This window comes from Poecilia reticulata, chromosome 5 (assembly GCF_904066995.2).
Source record: "Poecilia reticulata chromosome 5, P_reticulata-male-v2, whole genome shotgun sequence".
NCBI lineage: Eukaryota > Metazoa > Chordata > Actinopteri > Cyprinodontiformes > Poeciliidae > Poecilia > Poecilia reticulata.
Window position 1 is genome coordinate 19,202,492 of NC_088834.1, and position 27,807 is coordinate 19,230,298.

Here is a 27,807-nt window from a genome sequence, read left to right on the forward strand (position 1 = left end):
TAAAACATTTATTTCTTGTACATTTCTCTGGAATTACCTGGAATTTGCTTGGCACCTTCAGCTTTTGGGATGGCACTCCAATGGCAAAGTCGAGCAGGACCATGACGACAATTGTAAGAAACACTGCAAAGTCACTGATCATGGACCGCACCTAGGAGAAACAGATTGCTGCATTTAGACGTCTGTAGCTATCAACTCAATTAAAGTTGAACGTAAACAATCTCAAACACTTTTATCTTCCTAAATTACTCATATCCCTTGAATCTCCACACATTTTGTCAACAACACAATTTTTTGCAGGATTTCATGTGACAGGCTACATAGAGCAAAATAAATAAAAAAAAAATGAAAAGAAAGCACAACTATTCAAAATTGTCAACATTGTAAAACAAATCGCAAAAACATTACATGTGTTTGTTTTTGGCCCTCTTTTCTCTGATACTCCAAAATAAAATTCAACACAACCAACCACTCGATTTTCTACTCCGGTGTTGATTTGCTACAATTGCACCTATAAATCTGTTGAGGTATGTCTCTGCCGGATTCGAACATCTAAAGAACAATATTTCCATTCCACTTTGAAAAATGGCAATAAATAATAATTTTCAAGTCAAGGACTTGGGCTAGACTTTGACTAGGTCATTCTAACTCAGAAGTATGCTTTGATCAAAACGCTTTCATTGCATCTCTGGCTGTGTGTTTAGAGTCATTGGCCTGCTGGAAGGTAAACCTCCAGTTTAACCTCAGATATTTCTTCCGTTTATTTACTCTATTTTCTTCCATTAAACTTCCTATCAACTTTGATGGGTCCCTGCTAAAAAAAAAAACTAAGAAAAAACATGATCCTGCCAACCATCAACAAGTTGGTGAGGTACCTTGGTGGGGAAATAACGACTTGTCTTAAACTGCTTAAGGAAGGCCGACATGAAGAACGTTGAAAAAAACAAGATGATGGACCAGAAGAGAACATCTGGGGTGAAGGGACCGTGGTGTCCACATGCTGTCCCAACAAAGTGTCCTTGCAGGCTCATACACTCCTGTGGGGACACAGACAGATTTCAGCCCAGACTCAAGAAAAAACAACATGGAGAACCCTTTATTTGAGCTGATTGGGTAAAAGAAAAATAATAATAAAAAAACTAAGTAATTACATGTTGCTGAAAATAAACACCTTTGTGTTGTCAAGATGAAATGCTAGAAATGTCAGCCTTACAGATGTCCTTCAGAGAGATTAACTGCTAAAGGGAAGATGAGGTTTTGTTGAATGTTAACCAAAAAAAAAAAAAAACATTCTGAAGCAAAGAACTATAAACAACAGAAGGATGTAGCCTCAGGTTCTGAACAGTGAAGTCCAGTAAAGGTTTTGTAGGAAAGCTACATATTGACTGAAAAGTTAATGACATGCCTTGGTAACAATGTGACAGCATATTTTTCTAGGTATTTTTTTGAGGATGCACTAAGTTACTTAACTTCCCTCATTTTCTCTTCTTTGGTCACAAATTGCTGTTTGTCATAAAAGCTAATATTTGTAATTGGTTTTTGTTATTTAAAACCCAAAGCACCGGATGGAGCTCAATAGCATTGAACTAGCATAGCTTCTTTCTCTCTTTAAAACGCCAAACAAATTAAAATTAGAATGTTATTTGGTCATTTCTTAGCAAACAGCATGTAGCTTCAAGTGATAATGAACAAAAACAAATAGGTTTTCCTGTCAATGATGCTCGATGAATGCCAAATGATTTGAAGGTAAAGTATCTGATTAAAAAAAATAAAATTTGAGGCTGTAAACTCATAAAACTAACATACTTTCCTCTTTAAATGTGAATTGTTTATTAAAAACACAAACATAAGTAAAATAGTGGCAGGATTATGTGTGTTTTTTTATTTTGGACAATCAAAAATATGGCCTAAATAAATCACAGCATGCAGGGATGATGAATGAATGGAAAGCATATAGATGTAACAAAATGACCTTGACAGTCAGGTTTTCCCAGGATACAGTCGAGGCCGTGATGTTTCTCTCGCTCCACAGATCTAAGGTTTTATTACTGGGATTATCAGGCTGTGAACACCTGCAGCTACACAGAGAGATGGACACAAAACAGGGAAATTAACATTTGCTGGCTGACTAAACAAATACGTTTAGGTTCTATTTATGTTTTTCTTTTTGTTTCTACAAGGGTTTGGAAAAAAGATGCAAATAAGCTACAAATACACAGAGGAAAATAAAAAAAGAAGCCGTTTACTCACTATGCTAGCGTGAGTTTGTCCAGCTCGCTGTTTGCATTGAAGGGGTACAGCTCTCCCAAGTGAAACAGTTTCTCCAAGGCCTCGTAGATGAAGATGAGGCAGATGAGGGCAGCGAATGCCTCCTCAGTGAACCGAGTGATGTAGCAAACCAGAGAGCTAGCGTCTGTGGCCACTAATATGAAACACAGCAGTGCCGTCCACAGGCCAATGCAAGCCCGGAGAGACAAATATGACAGTTTGTAGTCCCTGAGAAAGAAAAGAGAGGCGGGGGTCAGAGGAGGACGACAAAGGCCCGATTACCCCGCAAAGGAGCCGTTTAATTTCTCAACGTACTTGCAGAATTTGAAGAGTATCTTCTCAAAAACCAGTACAGGACCTGTGCTGCCCAGAATGGTGAGAGGCTGGCCGGCGAACAGAGAGTAGGCCACTCCAGTCATCGATGCACCAAACAACGACTCTATGGCGCTCTGCAACGGGTGGTGGTATTGCATTGTGTTTGATTCGTCTTCACTCACACATGATGAGAACAAACAGCACCGCATGGTGGCGTAAATACGGTTTTGCTCTTACAATACGCCCTTCAGTCGCTTCTCCTAGCAGTCCTCCAAAAGTGATGACAGGAGACATGCAGGCGCAGTAGAGGAAGAGGAAGGAGGCCACACACTGGAGGCTCAGGCCGTCCTTGAAGTCACTCACATAGAAAGGAACTTTCCTCTTAACGTCCAGTATGAGGCCGCCGAACAACCTGACGACAGGTTGTTCATTTTAGAGAGAAAACAAGCGCTGCTATATTTATATGTATTGAGGATGGGAAACGTATTGCCACTTTTTAAAAACAAGCCAAAGGAAACCAGGTAAATAATCACCAGTCTTTTTCAAACAGTACAAAATAGGCCACCATATGGCTCAGTGGTAGAGCAGATGCTGCGTATTTATAGGATGTGGTCCTTGACACAGCTGCTCTGGGTTCATTTCCTGACCCAAGGCCATTTACTGCGTGTCTCTCTGCCCCTCTCCATGTCAGGCTACTGATGAATAAAGGTCACTAGTGCCACAAAATCTTTAAAAAACATTTTTTGAGGAGCTAATAAGTGACATGCACGGCCTTGCAAATGTTTTGCAGATTGTGGCCACAAACTTCAATGTGTTTCACTGGGTTTCTGTGTGTTTGATATATATGAAGTGGTGCATAATTATCAAGCAGAAAGAAAAATACAAAACCTTTTACATAGTATCTGAGAAGTGCTTTAATCCTCTTTGGGCACTTAATATTGTCCCATCTCATTTCTTCAGAAATTCAGTTTTTGCCCATAGCAGCAACTAAGAAGCAGAATGCTAAAAGGTTTACACATTCAGTCAGAATCATCCATATTGATCATAAGTAAGCAACAAGTCTCTGTAATAAACCTGACTGGTCAGCTGCTTACCTTCCTGTCCTCTGCAGCTCCGGCCCGTGGTGTTCAGCATGCTGTGGTTCTTCTACCTGCAGGGCTGTGCCGTTGGGGACTCCAGGCATTTTCCTCTTCTCCTGCAGGTCAGAAGCAAGCAAAAAAACAAGTCACACATATTACATAAACAACTTTAAGTGCCTCTGATGAGGTCAAAATCCAGGGCTGAAAAGTAAGATGCATTACCTGAGAGGGGACGTTCTTTGGGGGCTCTATTCGGATTGAAGGGTCCCACTCTCCTGGCGGCAGGACAGTCACCTGGTCCAGAAACTCATCTATCCCTGCCAGCAGGTCACTTCTGTCCTTCGCCTTGTACGCTACGTTGTGGAAGATCTGATCCAATGAGAAATTAAAAAATAATTAAAGAAAAACGTTGCAAGAAAGATGTTCAGTTTTTCTATCATCGTTGGTTCAGTAGCTGCAATATTTTTGCAAAGTTATTTACACCTCTTTAACTTTTTCATTTTCTTTTGTAATGTACCAACACAAAGTAGTGCATTACAGGGGTGTGGGAGGAAAATAATAATAATAATAAAAATAAAAAAAACTGGCATGCATTTATTTTTACTCCGTTTTGCTATGATACCCAAAAATATGATCTGGTACAGAAAAGGGGGAAAAAAAGCACAAAAACTGTGATTATGTTGCAAAAAAATGCTAAAAAGTTCAATAGAGTGAATAGTTCTGAAAGATCTGAAAGGTTTCTCACCTCATCCGTCATAATGGTCGCCATCGAACGTCCAATTTCGTGGTACTGCTGAGTTTTTCCATCAGGGCCCAGAAGGATAAAGAGGAACCTGATTTGGACCAGCAGATAAACCATACTTCATAAACTCTCCTCTGAAAGCTGAATTAACATGACCTGCCAGCAGGGCCTGATGGACCTGTGTCTGTCTACCTGGTGGGGATGGGAACCTCAGTGAGTCCAGTGAGGAGAACAGCAGGGGAAAGGCGTACAAACGCAACAACGGGCCTCTCCAGGAAGTCCAGGACACCAACCAGCACATTTGAGGCCTCAGCGCCCTCTGGAATCTTCTTCATGAAGTGCAGGTCAACCTGTTGGAGGAAAAAGAGAAAACTACCAGAGTGAAGCACAGATTTAAAACATCCACCTCCTGCACTAGAGGTCAAAATAATTTGTAGCTCATCTCAATACAGATTACAGTATTGAGATGAGTTACAAATTATTTTTGGATGTGAATATTCATAAATAAATGATATATTTTCCATTACTCATCCATATTAATGAAATGGATGAGAAATCCTCAGCCGGTTTGCTTACCTTACTGAGGTCCACTTGACTGCTGTCCGGTCCTGCGCCGTTCTTGGCCGGTTCCATCGGCAGAGGAGGCTGGGGAGACGTGGCGGACCCTAATGGATGGTAAAGTGGGGGTGTGTGCATGTATGTGATTCACAGAAAACGCAGCTGAATCAGAGAAAATATCATTCCAAGAACAAAGTGTGTCTCTTTTTTCACACTTTGGTGAAATTGGCAAGAGATTCCCCTTGCCAATTTCTTAATTCTTGGAAGCAATGAAGTACTGGAGGGTCACTGCGTGAAGAGGATTATGTGGTGCCATTCAGAAAGTATTCATTCTTTTTAGACTAACACAAAGTAATCAACAACCACAACAATGAAGGGAAATTATAATTTCAATATCTGTTACAAATAAAAGGTGAAAAGTGTTGTATTCGTTTGCATTTGGCCCCTTTTAATCCGATAGATGAAATCTAGTGCATCCAGTTGGCTTCAGAAGTGACCTTAGTGGTAATTACAGTCCACCAGTGAGTAAGGAAGCCATAAAAACCATCCAAAGGTTTCCACAAACTGGGAAAAACACTGCACACCTCCCTGTACTCACTTCCATCAGCACCACGCTGTGGGAACGCTTTTCTTCAGTGGGTATAAAGAACCTGGTAGGATTGAATGGGATGGAGCTAAACACAAGACAATCCTGGACGAAAACTGTTTTAGAGAACGAAATGTAACAGCCAAAGTCCAACCCTAAACCAAACTGAGAGATGTGGCAAGACTTAAAAACTGCTGTGCACGCAGTGGCGCAACTACACATTATTCAGGTGGATGCAAAAACATAGATCGGCGCCCCCCCCCCCCCGACCGAGGGACGGAACGTCAGGGTGAAGGAGCGACGCTCACTCAGTACACTAAGGCGCGCATTAGTGTACGGGAAAACATCATCGGCGCGCCGCGCCCTCCAGACGGGGTTTTGGCGCCCCCTCTGGTGCTGCGCCCCTATGCGTTGCATACCCTGCATACCCACTTTTTGCGCCACTGTGTGCACGCACACTCCATGCAGTGTGTGGTTGTAATGTGATGAAACGTGAAAACATTTCAAGGGGTGTGAACACTTTTGCAAAGCAATGTAACTTGTGTGTCTGTTGCTTTAGTCCTGCAAAATTAAAACCGCTCTCCACTGATGAGTGTGTGATGAGTCGTACCTACTACCTGAGGCTCGGACTGTTTGCGTGCTCCCTCGGTGATGGAGCGTACCATTGGGATCAGGTTTTTCTTCTTCTCGTTTTGGTGATGGTGTCTCTTCAGCAGAGCCTCACGCACCCTAACTCTGACGGTGTCATCCAGCTCGTGCGACGCCTCCTGGTGATCCAGAACCATGTCTGCAACGCAATTTTAGACTCACACTGGGCTTGTGGGCAAAAGCAGCTGGGACTTGATAAAATAGTATTTATGTAGTTTGCTAAGCACGACTGCTTTTGTCTCCGTGGAGAAGGTTTGAGATCACATGTTAAAGCCTGAAATCTTCACAATTAGCCCATTAATTGTTTTCAAATCAAAAAGTTACTTTTAAAATGTCCATTTCTGACACAAAAATTAGTTTTTGGAGTTGCACCCCTGGGATCAAATACATAATTTCATATGGCTGACTGTCTAGAATCTGTTACGGCACTCTCTAAACAACTGCATCTGATTATGACTGTAAACAGAAAATAGACTTATAACAATGCGTTTTTTTTCAATAGCAGTTTGTCAAATGGAAGAGGATGCGCTGAGCATTTCTTCCAAAATGATCATCCATGCAGGAAATTCTAACAAACAATTTGCAATATTGTCACTTAACTTTAAGTAACTGTGTCAGGTCAAAAACACAGATGAACAGAGTTTGACAGATGATGCTCTTGGATTAACATTTTGACAGAGACATTGTCAAAACCTCATGTGAACTTTTTTGTGCTTTTAAATCTCCATGTGCAGTTCCAGTTGGTTAGTTCTCCAATTTACAGTCCCCACAACATTTCTCCTGTCCTTTTTCTCCTTTCTGGATACATCACCATAAGAAGACGGTTCCAAACGTAAGAAGACCACACTTCTTCCACTTTCACTGCATTTAGATATTTGTATATCTTTACACATTCCTTGATTCCAGAAGTTAACATGAATTATAACTAATTATGAACTTTTAGCTCATAAACAACTGAAATATAAAAGCTGAAAAAATATTAAATTGAACAAGAAATGTTGCAATAGTATAACTTCACTAATCTTTTTCCAGTGTTCTCATACATCTGTCTGTCTGCGCTAAGAGCAGCCTATGTGCTGCTGAATCAATGCTGCTGACATAAGAGACCATATGGGCCTGAAGAACAACATCTTCTGTCTGTCTCTTGTTTAGTCAGCACAAGACTGTGCATTAGTCTGCTTCCTTTCTTTACCCACAGCCACCGAGAGATTCTCTCGCACAAATTTTGTATGCAGTAAGTGAATTTATTCTGAGCGCACTTTAAGATCAGCGATAATGAGCTGACCTCAGTGAAACTTGTTAATAAGGACAACGACAGCAGAGCAACACAATGAAGCCTGCATGCAGTAAAGCCCAGGAAGCTTTAAGGGCTGCAGGGTTATGTGTGCTAACTAATTAAAACTAAAGCCAACATGCTCTTGCCTTATGTTATGAAGAAGTCTGTTGTTTTCTTGCTCTTTGTTTCTCCATTTCAATGTGTAACTTATGAAGAAAAGATAATAAAACGAACTCTTGCTATCTGTTTAGAAACTAGATTAGAAAGCAAAGTCAAGATAAATGCATGAATATAAAAAAAGTTAAGGCTTTACTTTTATCTGAGGCAAGACTATGTTTAGCATGGTGTAAAAATGCCTTTAACATTTTCATGAGTGACAATTCTTGAAGAACGTCCACTTGAAAATGTTTTTCTTAACATGACAAACTTTAAGACACTGCCTGCGTTGGAGTGAATCAAATCTAACATGAGAAACTTTAAGGAAATACTTATTTAAGCAAGAAAAGTTGTGAAAAAAATGCTCTGTGTGTGTGTGTATGTGTGTGTGGGCGTGTGTGTGTGTGTGTGTGCGTGCGTGTGTGTGCGTGCGCGCTTACTTGCAAGGTTTAGGTTGTTACACATATACGAGCCTCTGTAGGGACCCATAAGTGATATAGTATGCCTCCCTCCTTTGCCTTAAACTCAAGGCTTATGCCCTAAACGTGAACATGATAGATTATACTCATTTGTTTCTGCAGTTCATTTCTGCTTGTACTCTGCAAGAGCCTTCTGCAGGCAGGGGGTGAGTACAGGTTGTGGGTTTGCAGACGCAGCAGAGAGAGAGATAAAGTTGCATCCCAATGCATTCTGTCACTTCTAGCAGCGCTAGCTGGCCATTATACAAATTAAGTTAAGCCAAAATAACAACACAAAAAATGTAATTTGTCTTTGTGCATGATGATTTTGTTTGACAATATTTGGTCAAAGAGCAACACTAAGTTTGTAGTGGAATGAAAATGTTTTCCTGTCCAAATTGTTTCTGATTTTGGTGTCTGGCATCTAAAGCAGGAGATTGTGTAAATAAAAGAAAAATAATTATGTGAGAAAGACAAACCAGGAGAGAAAAAAAACTAAAGGAATTGAACTTTCAAATGTTCAAAATGTAAATGTTACATGACACCATTATTGATGTGCTAATTATGACATCTTAAAATTTTTTTAAGATTAGATGCAACAAACATTACAAACTAACAAAAAGCAAAAAGGGTTGTGACCTTAACCTTTTTTTTTTTACTGTATTTGTAAAAAAAAGATGAATGAATGCCAAGTAGTTTATGTTTTATATGAAGTCAGTTAAAATATTTATGTACAGAGTCATTAATGTGAATCAGCTCAGGTGTAACCTCTATGAAGAAAAGTTAGAATATTGACCATGGTTAAGTTCAGCTAATGTAAAACGTTAATGTTTGCTATAAATTATTTTGATCTTGAACTAAAGAGCTCATTGAATGTGCTGGCGTCCCACTTAATATCAATAAGTCTCATTTCTACAAAAGGAAAGCACATAAAAACGGATGTTGTCCATTATTACAATGAAAACTGACTTTTTGCAACATCCGTGACAACTTTTCATGTGTCTTTTAGCATTCTGACGTTGAGATGCTGGTTTACACGCGAGAGGAAATTTCTCACCTGCTATCTCCTCAATGGAGTTGGCTCGCATGTCCAGCAGCACGCTGCCATTGATGATGCAGCTCCGCAGCTCAAACAGGCTGTGGAGGGAAAGTGTGGCGACGTAAGGCTTGCTCCACCTCTCTCCACCGTCCTCCACGTCCTCCTCAAACTTCAGCCACCTGCGGCATACAAACAAGCAGCAGATCAGGAGCTTTGCCTCAATAGAGTCCAGTTTAAATATTTCTATTTTAACCCTTGTGTGGTGTTGATGTTTTATTTAAAGTAGTGCTATGTACACAAACTGAACTGATTACTGAATTGAATCTGAATTAAAGGAAGATGATGCACGAGAGAAGCTTTTGGCTTCTCTAGTTTTATTGCTACCATCAACTCCACTTTTGTTTAACAGTGAAAGTACTTCTAGATCCCTGCTTCTGTGTTTCGTTTTATTTGTTTTGTTCTGTTGCTTCGTCCAGGCTGCTCAGGGTCAGCCTGGACGTTTCTTCCTCATAAAGATACGTGCTCAGGGATTGCTGCAAAGCTGCTCACGTTCATTCAGGAGAAGTAAATGCTCAGCGACTTGTAAGCAAAGAATCAATTATTGACATGATAAAGTAAATCATTTCCTTTCTGATGATTAATATTTTGACGGGAAATTTTGCTTACACACCACACTTCATTTTATTTATGTTTTTGGTTGAGTGTGGCTTTTATTTCTGGTTTATTTGTAGTTTTTTGTTGAAATATCTTGCACTTGCACTGAGTTTGAAAGAGTGAGCTTGCATTATTGAAAATGGTCTCAAAACCAAAATATAATCACTTGTCACGATAATTACTGGGACAATTTATGATTTATTTTGATGCAGTCAGCTGGGTTTCCTCAGATAATAAAGGTTTTACCAATTTGAATAATAAACATTCATTGTTTTACAATGAGGACTAAACTGTACATAACGAACTTTGAATCCGTCTCTATTATTTTATTGATGAACGCGACGTGGATTTGTTGAATTGGTGCTGCCTAAGTGAACTGAAGCGATTTGAACTACGGTAATTAGTTTTGCGTCAGACCTGATTTTCTTCAACGAAAAACCGGACAATAAAACCAAACTCCAAAATTAATATCTCGATATGTAGGTGTTTGGACCTGGGGAATCATTTGCTTTTCCGTTTTGATCATTTCCTATAAGCTCTTGGCATTTTGGTTTATTCAGTTGTTTTAGTTATTTTATTCATCTGTCTTGCCCCTTTGTGCTCTAGATTGTAGTTTCTCACATTATTCTTTCCTCCTGTGTTTCTCCTTCCCTGCTGTCAGCCTGCTTAGCGGCACACCTGCTGTCCATCTCCTCTTCCTCACGTCTCTCTGATTAACTCCTTTGGTTCCCCTGCCATCAGTGTTTATATAACATTTCAGTGTTGTTCTCCTCCACTGGTTCTTTCTGTTATTCTTTGTGATGCCTCCATTATTTCACCGTCTTTGCTCCATGCCTCGTCTCTTCCTGCTTTTTCCTGCTGTAAATCACCCAATGTTTATGATCTATTTAAGCATCCTGCTTGAAAAGTTTCTCTGCGCTTGGGCTCATTGGACATTTTGCCTACATTGCTAAAATTATTTGACTGGATTATGACGCGTTTAGATTCAGAAGGCTTTTTCCTAAATTCAAAGTTGGCTTGCTTTTATTTTATTCTCAAAAGTTTGATCAGTGCAGACCAGCTTTTGACCAGCAGCAAACTGCAAGGAGAGATTACTTTTCCTCTCCCATTTTCAGCATCGTAACAGAAGATTTGCACAATTATTTTAGAGGGGCTCAAAGGCTTGACATTAGCATGTAAATCTGAAATTCTTCTCTTTTTGAAAGTAGTATTTTGTAATTCATCTTCACACCTGGAGCGATAAATGATTCCCTGAGCTGTAAATGTAATAACCAGCTGTACATGTATGGATCTTGTTCTGCCAGCCCTGCAGTGAGACACTTTATTACAGGCTGTGTTTTCAGCTTCTCCCAGCGGAGGCTTCCTGACCTGGCCGTTTCCTTCCACTCGGCATCTTTGCCATCCTTCACACAGATCTCATCCAGCTCGGTGAACAGCTCATGGGACACGTGCTCCGCATCCTCCTCTGTGCCCAGGATGAACTGGACCCGCTGGGACGGCGTATCTGACGGAGTGAAAGAATATGAGCGAGCGAGGGAGGGAGGAGGAACACAGAGGTGAAGCTTTGTTCTCAGAGACAACACAGTCTCTTACATATGTCCTGCCTTTAGATGGCAGCACATTCACTTTCACAAAAAGCTCTACACAGAAATCCAATCCTGTTCCTAATTGGGTCATTAGTGGCCTGTCAATTGTTGCCTGAAGTGCAGTGGTCGTACAACCATGTGATGAAAATCAGCAGGATTGATCTTAGTGGGAGGAGCCTGTGCGTACATGCATACGTGTGACAGTAACGAGTCATACAAAACAGTAAAAAGGAAAATCTTTATATTGACGGAGTGTGTGTGGCGATGTGTGTTACCATGACTGCTGCCAGCTGCCTCACTGTCCTCGCTCTGTTGTGTCGTGATGCTTCCTGCCCTTTTATCTTTCTTGCGGTGGCGGGATCCGTGGGGTTTGTGGTGCCGATGGCTCTGCCTCGGCATCCGAACCCCCACAAACAGAGTCCTGTGTCCTAAAGGGAGAGGTGAAGATTTTATTAACGTTTACTAAGAGATTTTTTTTACCTGACACCGTTAGGAATCAAAAACGCGGCATTCTGTAAATTGACAGGTTGGGCGAGAGAGCCAGCCTACGGGCTAAAAGTTAACTCTGGTTCAGGTTTAGAGGTGGGAGAAGTTGTTGACAGATGTGTGAAGCTCTCCATACATCTGACCTTTATGGGTAAATGACAGAAAGAAGCTAATGCTAACAGAAAGCCACATGAAGCTTCTTCAATGCAGACAGGAAGGCCGGTCAGCTTTTGGGCCATCGAACAAACAAGTTAAATACAGGAGAGATAGGCTGCAAAAAGTTTGAGATTGATGCCACGGTTTAACCTCAAACAGAATTAGAAAATGATGAATACCGCTTTAGTTTTTCTATTCCTTTTTTTTTTCCACGTTACTGGCATTAGTAGATGGCGTAGCTGATAATATCTGACAATATTCCACAACTGGTATCAAGGGAAGAGTCTTGAGATGAAGTTAATCCCCTAACACAGCTCAAATTACATATTATATATCTCTGCTGTTAGTTTTACATTAACAATTTTAGCTTAACCTCACTCTTCATAGTTGATTTCTTTAAATGGGTGCTTAAAAAAATCAAAACAAAACAAAAACCACAGCAGACCAGGAAAGGACTGAATAAAGAGGGAACAGATTAGAAGAACAATGTAAACACAGTATCTCCCATATTTATGTTTCCATCCTGCCGTTTTCATTCCTGCATTAATCTCAGCAATCCACTGGCATTTTTATCAGTGGATTTAATTTTGGATGCAACAACAAGCTGAATGTCACACTTAGTTTCATTACAGCATTAAGGAACATTTCTAAAAACAGAAATATCAGGAAAATTAATACTTAATTTTTTCATTGTAAGTTTTGTTTTGTCAGTTTAATAATTTACAATTATGAAAGACTGTGATAATTTAGTAATACAAATACTTATTTACATAATGCAATCTTTTATACACTTTAAGATCTGATTTATGTACCAATTGCCCTCATCCAAATTCAAAAAACACATTGGAGATTAGTCATGCACAAAAACATAACATTAAAGTTGTGAATTATGTCAATTTAATCATCTGAAAATAGTCAAATTTCACTGATTTGTAAGCATAAAAACAGACACAAGGCCTCATTCTCCATTTCAACACTGAAATATTAGCTTTCTTATTAAAAAGCACATACAGGCTAAAAGCATTTCTTCTTCTTCTCTGAACAAATGAATTTGTTTTACCAGACATGAAAATGCTTTTGTATGGCATCTTTATTTGTAGAATAATCTGCCAGATAGACCACAAAGAAAAACCAATGCATGCCCCCAGGAAGAGACAACCACCAGACATTTAAGATCAATGCAGTTTTCCAAATATAAATAGTTCTCACCTTCCAGCTCCTCTTTCTCATAGTGAATGTTCTTCACTGAGCTGGTTCCTCCCTGGTCCACCACCACTTCCTCATCGGGTCTCTGACAGACACAAACAGAACAGAAAGCATACAGCATGAAGTCAAAGTTCATATTTGTTCTTTCTGGAGCAGACAACACATTGCTTTTCTGCAGAATAACATCAAGTGGACATTGTTATAACTTCGAAAGAGTTATAAAGCTTTTCAAAGATGCCCTGAAAGGTCGAAACTCGATGCTTTGATCCGAACTGTTCCCTTGCAGCCTGCTTAGGTTTGTTGTTCTGCTGGAAGGTGAATGTCCACTTTAGTATAAAATCTTTACAGGCTCTAACGTGATTTTTTTTTTTCTCAAGGATTTAGCTCCATACATCAAGCAGCGTCAAGCAGCTTCTTCGTCTCTTTGAAGAGAAACAATGTGTTAGTTTTCCATTTCACATGTTTGGCATGCAGACCAAAACGCTGAAAATTTCATTTTGCCTTTTTCCAGATGTTGTCCCCTCTTGTTAAAAACAAAAATAACTTTGTACAGCTCTGTTTCAAAAGATGGGTAGACCGGAGCATTTGTGAAATGTTGAAGGCGTGACAGGATAATGTTTCATTACCTAACTCTGCTTTAATCTTCTCCATAACTTTATCCCTGACCTGTCTGCTGTGTTTTTTGGTCTTTACTAAGGTTCCCTAACAAACCTCTGAGGCATTTGCAGAACAGCTTCATTTATTCTGAGACTCAAACTTTATTTACTAATTAGATCATCTCTGAAGTCGATTGGTTTCCACAGAATTTTATTCAGAGTAAAGGGGACTGAATACAAATGTTGACCGCACTTTGTGATACAATGCATCACTTGCCTACTTATCAGTCGTGTGTTTGTGATTGTGGACGTCGCTGTCCAGAAGTTTCCTGACACCATTTTTTTTTTACACAAGCCTTTGAAATAGAAGAATCGTTTCCAGACAGTCTACGCTCCGTGTGTCTTGTGGACACGTATTAAAGTTCTTGCGGTAATTAGCAACAAACTACAGACAAATACATGTCATTTATAACGACAGGACGAGTCATTTGGAAAATGGACAGGACTCTGCTATCCAGGGGGAAACAAATCAAATTACCAGAACGCCACATCAATCAGCTGGACTGCTGTTGGCGAACTGCTGCAGGATGTTACTGCAGATGGTTTAACTATCTGGTGACAAGGATTTCTCAGAAATGCTGCAGTCTGCTCTGCTCGGTCTGCTGGAGTCCCGTCTTAACATCACAGGTCTTATGATAATCATAACAGGATGATATTAAAACATCATAGTGCCTGTGGAGTTGCTGTGTGACTGTGGTGACTCTGCACTGCCTTCGTGTATAATGTTCAAAAGAGTGAATATTTAAGCCAAATGTTTTAAAAATGGTTAGAGTTGTTACTAGTAGAGTTAATATGTACTAAGAAAAACAGGAGAAAGTATACCTGCATGCTAAAAAATGTAAATACAAGCAACGTCTTTAACTGCAGCCGATAATTCAATTAATGCTTAAAAGCTGCTCAGTTCACTGATCTTGCACTGCAGCTTCACATTCTTAAATCTCCAGAGTGGCGCTTTGCAGCTGGTTTGAGGTTTATCTCTTAAAACAGATTCCTGTGGTCTTTGCTTTCTCCATTCTTCACACATCAGGCCCTGAATTCTCACCTTTGACATCACATTTATGATGACATTTGATCTGATGTCTCCTTAGGAAGCAAACCACTCTCACAGTGTCTCATCTTTATATGTCAACTTATCTGAATACTCATGCTCCTTTTATAAGGTTTTACTTTACAAATCAAGAAATGCAACATTCATACACATGCACTTAAATAAACTGTGGTTGTTTACATACTTCTTTTTCTGGCTCTTCTCCTTTGTTGTAACATGCAGTTTTATAGCCAAGGGGCAGTCAGTTATCTACGTCATTCTGCACAATAATTGCTACACTGGTAAAGATACAAACTTCTTCAGATCCACATATGAATCCTGCAAAGACGCCACCATGTGCTGCAGCTATTAGACACAGTTTCAGATATTTGTTCTGCGTGTAGAAATGGTCAAGTTCAAGTGAAAAGTTAGCAATGCTTTTTTCATTTTGAGACTGCTTATATGGAGGACCAAAACTGACATAATAAAAAACAAAAGCATAAATATATATTTTGTTTTTCCTTTCCTCTATACATGCGCTGTCATCAAAAAAGAAAATGTATATCATAGGTGTACATGCATTTTTTCCATAGCTGTGCTATGCTAAATGACTGTGGACAAGGCACTAAACTTTAAGTCGCCTAGTGATTGATGGATGAGTAAATGAATCTGTGTTTGTGATTGTGTGAGTTTAGCTGTGGTGTAAAGTGTTTGAGTGATTAGACCAATATAAAGTTTTGTCTTTTTAAAAAATATGTAATCGACATGAAAACATGGACAGGATATGCAGTGATAAATTATTTGTCTAGAATATAAATTCCCAGAAGGAACAAACTGACTTTTAGGGTCAAAACTTTGTTTTAAGATTTTGGATAAGTGCTGGGTACTGTCTCTAAATATAGCAATTTTTGTTTTTGCTTTTGGACATCGCCCTCTATCATGAGCACATAATGTTTGTAAAATTTTCAAATCTAGCTCCACCTAATTTGCAGGCTTGTTCCATCTGGAGCCGGTTTCGTGCTTCCTTTCTCATTCACAAAGCACCATATAAGTGCATTGGGATTTCATTTTCTTTCCATGACTGAGCACTTCATTATCCCAAGAGAGTTCTGTCGTTTAAAAGAATAAAGCTTCTTAATTAGAAAGGCATACTTTGGCCGAAGTCTGAATCTGATTTGTGGTTTTATGCAGATGAGGAAAGTATGGCAGCAGGAAAAGAGTGCATTTCCAACTCTGCACAATGTAATAAATTTGAACAAACTACTTCCACGTGATATTCATGCGTCAGAATAACAGGCAGCAGTTAATGCTCAGGACACCACATAAACACAAACATTCTTACTTAATAATTTTAAGTCTTTTTGAAAGTAGTACACTAAAGTCTTAGTTATTTTAGTTTTCACATCTTTGTCAGGATCTGAGTTTTTTTGTCATGTTTTGAATTTAGGTTTTGTCTGTTTTTAGTTATTCTTGGATATTCCTCCTATAGTTTTTGGCTCATGGTGCCTTAGGCCTGGGCTACAAGGCAGGATTAGTGATTCATTGAGGTTAAACAGTGTTTGCAATAACTGCCAATGAGTCATTTGCATCATGGCTGAGGAATTTTGGTCCAGTCTAATCAGGAAAATGTCTTTATTTCGGCTCCATTGGCGGGTGTTTGAGCATGGTCAACTTTCTCCTTCAGTGTTTCCTGCAAGAAAGCAGAAGTCATGGTTCCATCATTTATGGTAGGTCGTCCAGGTTTTGAAGCAGAAAAGTAGACCATCACCATGTTTGACTGTCTAGGTGATGCTCTTATTTTGAAATGCTTTTAGGTTTATGTATGATGAACCAGGATGCATCTTCCTGAAGTTTGTGTTGCCAGGACACAGAATATTTTCCTCGATCTGTAACCTCAACACTGTACTGCAGAGACGTTTTTATGCAAATTTGAGTCCTGGAGTAATTTGGTAGGCCATCACTTCTGGGAAGGTTTGTCATTCTTCAATGTCTTATTCATTTGTGAATAATAAAAATAAAAATAAGTTTGCTTCGAACCTCCTAATTGATCGGTTCTTTTAATAAGCTTTCATAATCCAGGGTCAGTAACCGCCGGAGTCCTCTAGGGGACATGCAGGATTTTTTTCCCTTGCAAAACTTTTGCCATTTTCATGTGCAGTTCTAGCTCAAACTTACACAAACAGACATAAACATGCAGTGAATAAATACATTTTCAATCAATTTTTTGCACCAAAGAGTTAATAATGAACACGATTTCACTGAGGGTTATTTAAATGTGTATATATATTTGACATTTTAAATCGACATTTGTGACTCTATACAAAATAGATCAGAAAATATTGCAGGAAGCATATTGTGAGGGAACGCAAAAGAACGTTTTTTCCCCACGTCCCCTAGAGAGCTCAGCAGTAACCAAATGATGAAACCCACCTTTGTTTTAAAAGTTAAACATGATTTTCAACATTGAGCAGCCGCCCAACGGTTATCCATCTTGCCATGTTCGTTTATTGAAAAGTGCACGTTTATTCATACTTTTCTGCTGAATCAGGTCATTTACTTTAGTCATAATGTCACCATAGTGACATTATGACAAGCTGACCACCTGGGAATTAAATTTACATTATCTGGGAGTAATCTCAAATGGGTAAGTTGTAAAGTTTTAAGACAAATTAAAACTTTAGGGTTTAAAAGTTTTAATTTGTCTTAGGGTTAGGGCTTCTTGCATGTAAATTTTGCATTCACATGCATTTACATGCAAAATGGCTGCATGTAAATCGTAGCTTCATTTTCACTATTAAGCATTCAGCATCTCGGGTTGAGTGAACCATCTGCAAAGCGTAGCCGGAGAGTCGAAAATGTATTTATAAGCTCACTGCATTGATTCATAAGCCATCTGATGGTAAGTCTGCCTCATGGTGTTTTGTGTTGCTTTTAGATGAGTTATGCCTTTAACCACCATTTTACCTTGAGGTCACGTTCTTCATCGCTCAATCTTACTGAACTCACCATAATTAATTTAGAAAGGAACACATCTGTCACTCAAGTGTCACGGTGTAAGAAATATTTGATAACTGAATTGTGACAAGACAAGTAATGTCTTGCAATAATTATTTTACATAAACAGCAAGTTATCTTTAATTCTAGATCAGTAAAAGCATCACATTCTGATTTCGAGCAGTTTTACCAACCAGTTAAATCTCCCTGTACTCTGAAATTGTAGTTCAGATTCTCCTTCAGAAACACAACTGTGTTTATCAGTGTCTGCAGCTGTGCTGGTGAGCCCGGGCTCCTGCGTATTGTTTTTCAAATCAAGCTTGAGGCATCAGAATTAGAGCTTTACCAAGTTACACTGATGCTCTGCAGGAGGGAGCAGATAAAAAAAGCAACTCTAAAAGCTTTCTGTCCCAGAATGGGTGGCAGAGTATCACATCTGATCAATCTGGATCAATTTGGTCTAAATAAAGGGAAGAAAGAAATGGAGGAGGACGAAGGTTAACACTCTGTAACCATTAGGTAATGGAAAAGAAAACAAGACCATCACAATAAATGTAATTCCTTATGCCATTATCTAATTATGTGGTCCATATATCCATTCATCCGTCATTGTCAAGCTGGTTTTGTACTGACAAACTAAAAATAGTTAGTAAAGGAGAGGACTTTGGTCACTTTAAAGTAAATAAGTGTGGAATTTTCAAATGATAAATAGGAGCGCTGCTGGATGTTGCACTTTTCTTTACATGTTTGTTAAGACGGCCGCTGTTACACGGGTCACAGTTCAGTAACGACACCTTCTTAACCAGTTCATGCAACTGAGTGTATTTTTAGCAGGTTAATGGTTCCCTGTCATTCGTGTCTCACTTCCCCTTGTGTCACATTAAGTATTTTAGCTAATTTAAAAGCTCATGATGCACTTCTGAGATTGTGTTTGTCTCTGCTGCTGCTGAACACATCTGCGACCCTCAAAGCATGAACGCTCACAGGGAAAATAATCCGCGTGTCGCCACCAGATTCTATCACCTGGCAACCGTCCCTTTTGTCTTCCCTCTTGTCCTTAGCTGGGTATCAGCAGCAGCAGCAGCAACTTCTGGATGTGGTTTATGACTCATGCAGATTAGCGCCTCCGTGCCACAGAACTCACACAGAGCTGGACCCAAAATGGCTGCATGCCCTTGAGGTTCTGCCCTTTATGGGCATGCTGGAGCCAACAGGGGCACATGCACACAGGGGAATCCTTGTTTCCAGAGAAAATCATGTGATACAGGGAGGAACTGAAGACAAACTGTGATGTGGATTCAAAGAGTTTAAACTTAACTATATTCTCAACAAAGGGATCCTGCTCCGTCTATTTTTTTACCAGAACATTACATGCTGATTTTAATACTTGATTATTATTTGAAGATTATATAACTTTCATTGGTCTGAATTTAGCTAAATCAAAGGTTGCTCAACTCAAGCATTTGAACAATTGTAAGGAAGTCATGAAAGAAATAAGTTTCAAAAAATACTTAAAGGCGATTGGTGCTTTTCCATTGGAAGCTTTCATTCACATTTTTAACATAAGCTGTAATTTGGAGGGTATATCATAAGCATTTCAGTATTTATACAAACATACATGAGCTTTAAATTTTACTGTTTTTAATCGCATAGTCACATTTGGGTTGTTTGTGGTCTAATTTACTATGCCTGGCAAAAATGGTTGTCAGAAACTGAAGCTTTAATGTATTTGATTGGTATCTTTATGCAACAGCCCAACAAAAAGTAGTACATCGTTTTAACAAATTTAAACGCTACATGATTTCCATGTTGCTGTAGGAATATCTGAAATGTGTGGTGTGCAAAAAAACAAACAACAACTTGTGACTTTTAGCTTTCTGATTAAAACAACAGAATAAAACTGTTTTCCTTCAACTCCAGAGTTATGCACTGCTTTCTGTTTGTCTACATCATACAGTTTCAATAGAAACATGGTAGTTTGTGGTTGCGACATAATTAAATGTGAGAAGAATACAGCTAACTTTTCTGTTAGCCATATCCTAACCATCTTTCTTTTTGTATGATGCATCTTTGGGCCCACAACACTGACTCCTAGGATGGCTTTAGACTGTCTCATCTCAAGTCTCAGCATGTGAGAGCCAAAAATAGAGCAATGCCATCAATCACCAAGAGATTCAAAGATGCACAGTGTTTTCCAGTAAAGCACCAATGCACTAAAAATATGCTGGATTCCCAGAATGGTAATGAAAAGTAAAGTTACACAAGTGTCCTATTTTTGATGCCGAAAAATCTCCCATTCATGCAGAGAAAGCATGCATAACATTCACGCAGGGGTTTTGACAGAAGAACTAAAGAACTGATACACAGTAAGAAAAAGAGGAGCATTTGTTACATAATTCTCAAAAAATTCTCCCTTGTGAGTTTATGTTTTATTGTAAAAATGTTTTCTCGTCAATTTCCTTCCTACAGCCTCACTTCCTGGAATTTTATATTTGTTTAAAAACAACATTGCCGACAATGCAAACGGAGAGTCCGGCTGCGTTAAAGTAAAACACATTCAAACTGGTTGAGCAACAAGAATTTGCATCCCTGTGTCCCGACTAAGTGGGGCAATCGATGTGTTGTATCAAAATGTCCTCACGCTCTATATGCACCATGAGAGGAACCAGGCTCCACACAACACTGAATAATTATTTCTGCTATATCTATTTCCAATGTCAAACAGCAGGTAAAAAGCACTGAAATTAATATTTATCATTAACCAAGAAATCATTACTGATATCAATTTGTTATAAAAGTATTACTGATTGCACTTTAAAAATTAACTTTAAAAGTAACTTTATGTTATTAAAGGTAAAGTTTAAACAGTAATAATTTCTTGGTTAATGTCAAGTTGTCATAAAGACATTTTGAATAATGTCAACTTTGTATTAAAAGTGTCATGATTTACCGAATGACGCTTTATGACAACAGTCATAAATATTCAGGAAGGCCTATTAATGTTCATGACAGGTGTTATGTCATGTTTATGAAAGTGTCATGACAGTCTTATTCACCCCCCTTCAAATAAAGTGTTACCAAAAACTTTCACAATAAATCAGATGAGCGTATCTTCAAAACAGTAATTTTCCTTTGATCAAGCCGTTAAAATATTCAAATGCTCATAATTTGCCAAAAAAAAAAAAAAATCAGTGTAATATTCCTTGAAAGGGAATCCAGTTTCTAATAAACTTTGGTTCCCTAAGAAGAGGCTGCTTCATTCTGGAAAAGCACGAGAATTACAGCGCGGTGATCTACTTGATGCGTAGCTAACCCAAACCCACTGGGTGGAGGCGTCCAGAAGATCTGATTTCAAATAGCTGCACAACAGGATTTGCACACATAGTTAACTCACAGGGATAATAGTTTGATACAGTGGTATTTTGCAGGATTATTTAGATGTTACTGTAAAACATTTTTGGTAAATTTTAGATCTGAAACTTGGTGACCTAATGGTTCTGATAGCTGCTTTATTTTATTTTTTTAGTTTTTTCCAAAATTGTGATATGTATAAATGTTTACATTTTCTGGCTGAGCCGTAGCAATGCTGCTTCAATATTTTATGCAACGACCGAAGACTATAATCTTAGTTTCATTAGAGCGCAAGGCATTAATGTCTTTTGTCCCTGAGAGCATTTTCAGACGTGGATTTGTCTTTTTTTCTTTTTGGGTAATGGATTCTTTCAGCCAATATTGGCACAGGACTTGTTTTACTGTAGATAATGACCCTCTGTAGCCCGTTTCTGCCGGCATCTTCAAAACATCTTTTCATTTTATTGTGGGGTTGATACACTCATCTTTCACCAAAAACACATTCATCTCTTGGACACAGTGCCTGTCTCTTTAATGAACTGCATTGTACCTGGAGACTTCTGTATAGTTTACTCTTGATCATTATTGATTGAGCAGATCAATGCGTCACATTTGGGTGTCTAGAAATGTTACTCAAGGATGAATCAGACCTGTGAAGGACTACAGTTCTCTTCCTCATGCAGAGTTTGATTTCTTCACATTTTGTTCATGATGTCACATATTGAAGCAGTGCATGGTGCTCTTAAATACAAGGTTCTGCTATCGTCGTTTGAAGATTTTACCACATCATCTGTAAATGGGGGCAGAGATCATTTTTTAAGGCAAAAATGCAACCACCACTTCATATTGTGTCACATCTACAGTACCCAAGTTTCATCAGCTAATCTCCACCAAACGCCTCCTTATTTTCCTTCTCGAAGCCAAACCAGCTACTTGCTCCATCCTTGAAACTTCCTAAGCTGACAGCAGGAACACAGATCCTGACTCTAACAACTGGGCCTGTCACTTCCTGAACAGAGTTTGGCGTCTGAGATCCAAGACTGGCACTTCGTAACATGTCCTCGGGCAGCTGCTGCCCCCGCTCGCATCGCTGCAGTGTTTCCAGCTCACTGCTATAAGAGACACAAGAGACATATCTTCACTCCTAGGAGGGCTGAACATGAATGGATGAAAATAAGAGGTAATGGTATAAGTGAAGACAGGAGAGAAGGAGGCTGGAGAAGATGGAAGGAGAGGGGCGGCTGTTTTGACTGCTTCAGCCCACGGGTAGCATGAGTCACCTCATTCTGCTCCACACATACAAGTCTGCCTCCAATTGTTTTCTTTCTACAAATATTAGCAGGATTTATGGGTGGGGAAAACAGCAACACTCTTCACAATTAGAACTGCTGAGTTGTTAATCAAATTATGAAAATTAAAAACAACAAAAGCTGTGTCAAAGGTGGTCAGTGGTGCTGCTTAAAAGGTCTTGGTAACACTTTATTTGAAGGGGTGTGCATAAGACTGACATGTCACTGTCATAAACATGACATAACACCCGTCATGAACATAAAGAAGTCTTTATGAATGTTTATGACAGTTGTCATGAAGTGTCATTCGATAAATAATGACACTTTTAATGCAAAGTTGCTCTAAAAGTTGCATTAAAAGTCCATTTAAAATGCCAACTTTGCATTAAATTATCATAATTTACAAAATCTTTCAAAGTTGGCACTTTTAATGGACTTTCAAAGCAACTTTTAGAGCAACTTTGCATTAAAAGTGTCATTATTTATCGAATGACACTTCATGACAACTGTTATAAACATTCATAAAGACTCCTTAATGTTCGTGGCAGATGTTATGTCATGTTTTTAACAGCGTCATGTCAGTCTTATGCACATCCCTTCAAATAGTGTTACCAAGTTTTTTTTTTTGTTTTTTTTTAACAAATGCTGAGCAGATTTTTACACAGACTGTTTGATCATCACAGCACCGAGAAAGTCAGGAAAACAAGAAAAAAAGGAAAACTGAACTTCAGAAAAGAGTCACTGATGCTTATCAAGACAGAAATAGTTACAAAACCATCTTTCTTATTTATAAAGTGATTCTGTACAAATGGAGGAAATTCAGGGTCATTGTTACCCTCAGCTTGTGAGCTGCTTTAACAAAGATCACTTCAAGATCAAGGCTTTTATTGTGTGAAGCCTGAAAGAACTCGGTGTAACTTTTACATAACTGCGTCACATTGCCTAATGTTAATATTTGCAAGTTCACCAGTGGAAAGCGGAAACAATGGTGCGCATGACAAAGCCAGGGAATTTTTTTGTTTTTTATCATGCTCCCCAGACAGATTTCTGAAGTATTATAAGTTTGCAAGGGATCACATGGACAAGGCAGGATGCTGCTTTATTAAACAGTTTGTGATACGACCAAAACAGAACATTCTTTGGTTGAAATGTGACTTTTTTTTTTTTTTTAAATGGAGGGAAAACACGACGTTCCAGCTCAAGAACCACATGCTATCTGTTAACATCAGGCTGATGCCTCGGTCATGTAATGCTCCATCTGCTCCAGATCATATTATTATCATGGATAATAACAGGTGTAACTGGCCTAACATGATGCCAGGCAACATTATTGGTGCTGATGTGCACCAATAATTAATGTGTCAAATTAGATTTCTTTTTTTTTATCTACAGGATAATTTGCAGATAAAAGTCAGTGTCACTTCTAATTTGCCAAACTGGACTAATTTCACAAATAGAAAAAAAACATTATTTCATATAAGTGACATGTCCCAAATCTAAGAGACGTATGATCTTCTTGACATCCTTCAAAACATGTCAAAGTTTCTCTGAATGAGTAAGAAATTATCCTTTCTAAAACCAAACTCCAGTGATGAGATATAGAGCAACAAATTGTTTCTAAAATTCAGAATTTAAAACAAAAATTTTTTATGCACAATATTTTTGATATAGCACTATAATTTAACAAAAGTCTAACATTGTCTGGTTGATCTGTCCCTCCTGATGTCTCCCATCTGATAAATGATCCTACTGAGCTGGGCTCTGCTCTGGACAGAAGGAACCAAAAAACTTGAGAATAAAATATTCCCAACTGAGTTAGACCCAGACCTATAATCGCCTTGTAAGTTTGCAACGTAGCTTTGCTACACTTTACACTTTACACCTAATTTTGTGTAAATGTCCTGCAGGATTTCTGCTTTGTATTTGCTTCACGTGTTGAACATGAATTCTGTTTGACTTTGTTTCTAAATTGAAGAATAATCCCCTCATATTAAGACCAGATTTTAATCCATAGTGATGATCCACAAAGTCGAGCCCGTTTTGACATTTTCCCCTCGATATAAAACCTCCCTTTGATCTGTGGTTGTAGAGTAGAAAAAGTGTAGCGTCTTAATTTTGTCTTCTTAAAGCTTTGGGGGGAAAACCTTCTATTTTCAAGAAAACTTTTTCAGGAATTACAAGAAGCATTTAGTTTAGCCTCCTTTGAATGAATGAAGTTAGTGAAGTTTTATAAAGCAGCTGTAAACTCACATATGTAATATTAGATCATTTTCCTCTTTCGTTAAGCAACCAAATGTTTTATTTTCAACCTTTTACGGTAAGTTAATTGTTTACATAAATGTAACAAGTAGCAATCATCAAATTTAAAACAATATAAAGTTGTAAATTTTCAATCTTGTACAGCCTTATTTTTGCCTTCAGGTATGCCACATAACTACATTCATTTAATATATGGAGGGATATACTGAGTGCTACTTGCATACCAATGTGTACAGCTGTACTGTCCAGAGTTCACATTCAGTCAGACTTGCTTATGGAGCGCTCCAGCTAAATGGAAACTGTGCCAATAAACTGATTAAAACCAAAGTGCGGGACACATGCCAAATAACTGTAAATGCAGTAGAACTGTAAATGCAGTAAAACAGAGAAATGTAACAGCAAACACACACGGTATGTTAACGGTGCACGAGATATTTACACAAGTCCATTAAAAAGTCAATCTTTTTGTCTCTCTGATATTAAATCACTCAGCTTTTCTTGGTTTAAGTCAATTAGGATCAACAAAATGAATTATGTCAAAATGCTAGAGCTATGAGAACAATCTAATCTAATTCATCTGCATCTAATTCAGAGGTTTATACACTTCCATTTGTTTTTTTGTAGAATTGCGTTTGAACTCTATTACTCTGGTCAGAGGATTCGGATATGTTCCCACAGGCTTCGCACGGACAGTGTGCTGAAAATTTGACTCATTCCTTCTCACAGAACCGCTGCAACAGTCGGGTTTGTAAGCAGCTTTCCTCGCACGCACCTTTTCAGCTCAGCCCACAAAATTCTAGTTTTGTGACCAAAGACAATTATTTCCTTGTGCTGAGGCAAATTTTCAACTAATTTGGTGGTTTGTAGCGTTTGTCAAGTCATGGTCCAGATAGAAGACTCAGCTTCTTCAAATGTTGCTTCAATATCTCTGCATAATGCTCTTTCTTTGAAAACTGCAGCAATAGTTACACAGAAAGATTCCAGTATGTCAACACTTTTTAAAAACATTCACCACCAACAACTGTGCCACATTTAAAGTAACTGAGATTGCCATTCTTTTCATTTTGGTGCACAGTTTGAACTTTTAATGTTTTGGTGTCCTCTGGCTACAATTTCTACATGTCTGAGGGAAATTGAGAATAATAATATGCAAATAATAATAATGCACGTAATTGTTGGCATTTGTTCAAATAATAATATGCAGATAGAAGTCCCATGGGAAGACCAGTTTGTCACCTGGGTATCTCATTGGCTGTGGCCGTAGTAAGTGGGCATTACAGCATGTTCCAGGTGAAAAAGAGTTGCAGGAAAAGCAGACTGCACAACAGTCCAGGTGTTTCAGATAGGCAGCCTTACACACATAACAATAAGGTTGCATAATTTTCTTCAAGGGTGACGCTCAGAGGCCATTTCTCCCCCTGGTCTGAAAGCGCTCCATTGATATCTGAGACTCTCCAGCTCAGTTCTGGTTCTTCTCCGCCTGTTTCCTGCACACGGACAGGATGTTAGTCTAACACACCGTGATGACATGACTGTTGAGGTACAGCCTGCAACAAGTCCATTAAACTATTATGCAGCAGAGAAAAGTGGAAGGGGGACCTATAACAGGGTACTGGATGTCCCCGCTTCCCCAGTTTAAGTCACACTGTCTGTCATGCTCTCACTGAAAGTAGAGAGAGCTCCGTATGAAACACGGTGAAGGAATGGCGTCAAGGTCATTTGGGGGGTAATTACTAAATAAACACATCTCCAAAAGAAATAAATAAAAGGCCCAAATCCTATTCTCCTTCCTCACAGCACGTGACCCCCAGGGGACGAGCAGTTGACTTTTATTAATGCACAGAGAGCGTGCTCAGCGGACACCCTTCTGTCCCTAATCAATAACTCTCTGCGCTCTCCCAGTAATGTGGCCATGACGTCTCCATCCAGAGGACACGCGTTAATGTATGCCTGAGCCGTGGTCTCAGCAGCTGAGGTCCGCCTGTGCAATGCAACGTGACGCGATCTCAGAACCGATGCACGTGCTGGCACCTCGCAAAAAGACAACATCAACAATCCCCGTTCTGTCACGAGCGCGACACGGTTCAGCACATCACGGTCCTCGGTGACGTGCGGGAGCGTTCTCTAAGTTAACGCACAGTGGTGGGGGGGGAATAGTTAAGAAAATGTGAGAACTCTCCATTTCTGAGTTTGTTTCCGCTCAGATCAGTTCCAGCTGTTGGACGGTGCACCTGCTCGCTGCGCTGCACTTTATGAAGCAAAAATCCACTTTACCTGGTAGCACAGTAAACTCTGCGGGTCGTTCTCGGACACGCTCATGGCTCCCGACTTCACGCTGCCGGCGTTCACCGAGTGGAAAGGTGAGACTTTCACTGAGTCAGACTGCCGTCCGCCGCCGTCTTACAGGACGAGCAGAAGGAGCGGTCACGGGCAACTGGATGCGGCCGCAGCTTTTGTCACCCCACACATGCTGACAAATGACATCTCTTTCACATGACGAGGGAAATGATTATTTTGTCTCTCTCTGTTAAGTGATGATCTCCGAGCCGCGCCTCCAGCTCCCCTCCCCTCCTGTCCTGCCTGACAGAGCAGGATGCAGACAGCATCACTGCGCCCTGAGCCAATCAGAGCGCTGAGACACTGCTGCTAACCAGTAAAGCCAATGAGTCCATACAGCAGCTTCATCGTACACGGTGTTCGCTTTAAAAGCTTCAGCGTTTCCGCTGCTGGATGCAGTTACCACTGTGCGTAAGTTTCAGGGGCCGCCGGAAGAAAACGAAACGCTTTGCGTTCAGCAAAAGACTGTTCCATCCGCATAATCATCAAAAGAAACACACATTGAAACTAAAATCAAACTGTACCAAAAAAAGACAAACAAAAAAACGTTTTAATGAATAGACCGTGCACAAAGGTGATACTATTTTCTCCTTTTAAGGTTTCCTTTTATATATATTTTGTTTTCAAATGTTCAAGATTACTACAATTTAATACAGATAAAGATAACTTCAGCAAATTCCA

The 27,807-nt window shown here is 39.2% G+C and overlaps 1 protein-coding gene across 1 annotated transcript in view; it reads right to left on the reverse strand.

The window, feature by feature from the left end:
* The window catches only part of slc4a8 (solute carrier family 4 member 8), a 37,996-nt gene extending 10,575 nt beyond the window's left edge, over positions 1–27,421 (reverse strand). The window contains exons 1-17 of the mRNA XM_008410102.3: positions 27,064–27,421; positions 13,217–13,298; positions 11,641–11,793; positions 11,148–11,283; positions 9,144–9,304; positions 6,159–6,335; positions 4,981–5,069; positions 4,597–4,754; positions 4,408–4,495; positions 3,885–4,031; positions 3,678–3,778; positions 2,821–2,995; positions 2,584–2,717; positions 2,251–2,496; positions 1,973–2,078; positions 876–1,037; positions 38–151 (exon numbers count right to left, since the gene is read on the reverse strand). Of these exons, the coding sequence (XP_008408324.1) occupies positions 38–151; positions 876–1,037; positions 1,973–2,078; positions 2,251–2,496; positions 2,584–2,717; positions 2,821–2,995; positions 3,678–3,778; positions 3,885–4,031; positions 4,408–4,495; positions 4,597–4,754; positions 4,981–5,069; positions 6,159–6,335; positions 9,144–9,304; positions 11,148–11,283; positions 11,641–11,793; positions 13,217–13,298; positions 27,064–27,108 (2,274 nt within the window). The 5' untranslated portion in view covers positions 27,109–27,421. The remainder of the gene's footprint in view (positions 1–37; positions 152–875; positions 1,038–1,972; positions 2,079–2,250; positions 2,497–2,583; positions 2,718–2,820; positions 2,996–3,677; positions 3,779–3,884; positions 4,032–4,407; positions 4,496–4,596; positions 4,755–4,980; positions 5,070–6,158; positions 6,336–9,143; positions 9,305–11,147; positions 11,284–11,640; positions 11,794–13,216; positions 13,299–27,063) is intronic.
* Between the last annotated feature and the right edge of the window lie 386 nt (positions 27,422–27,807).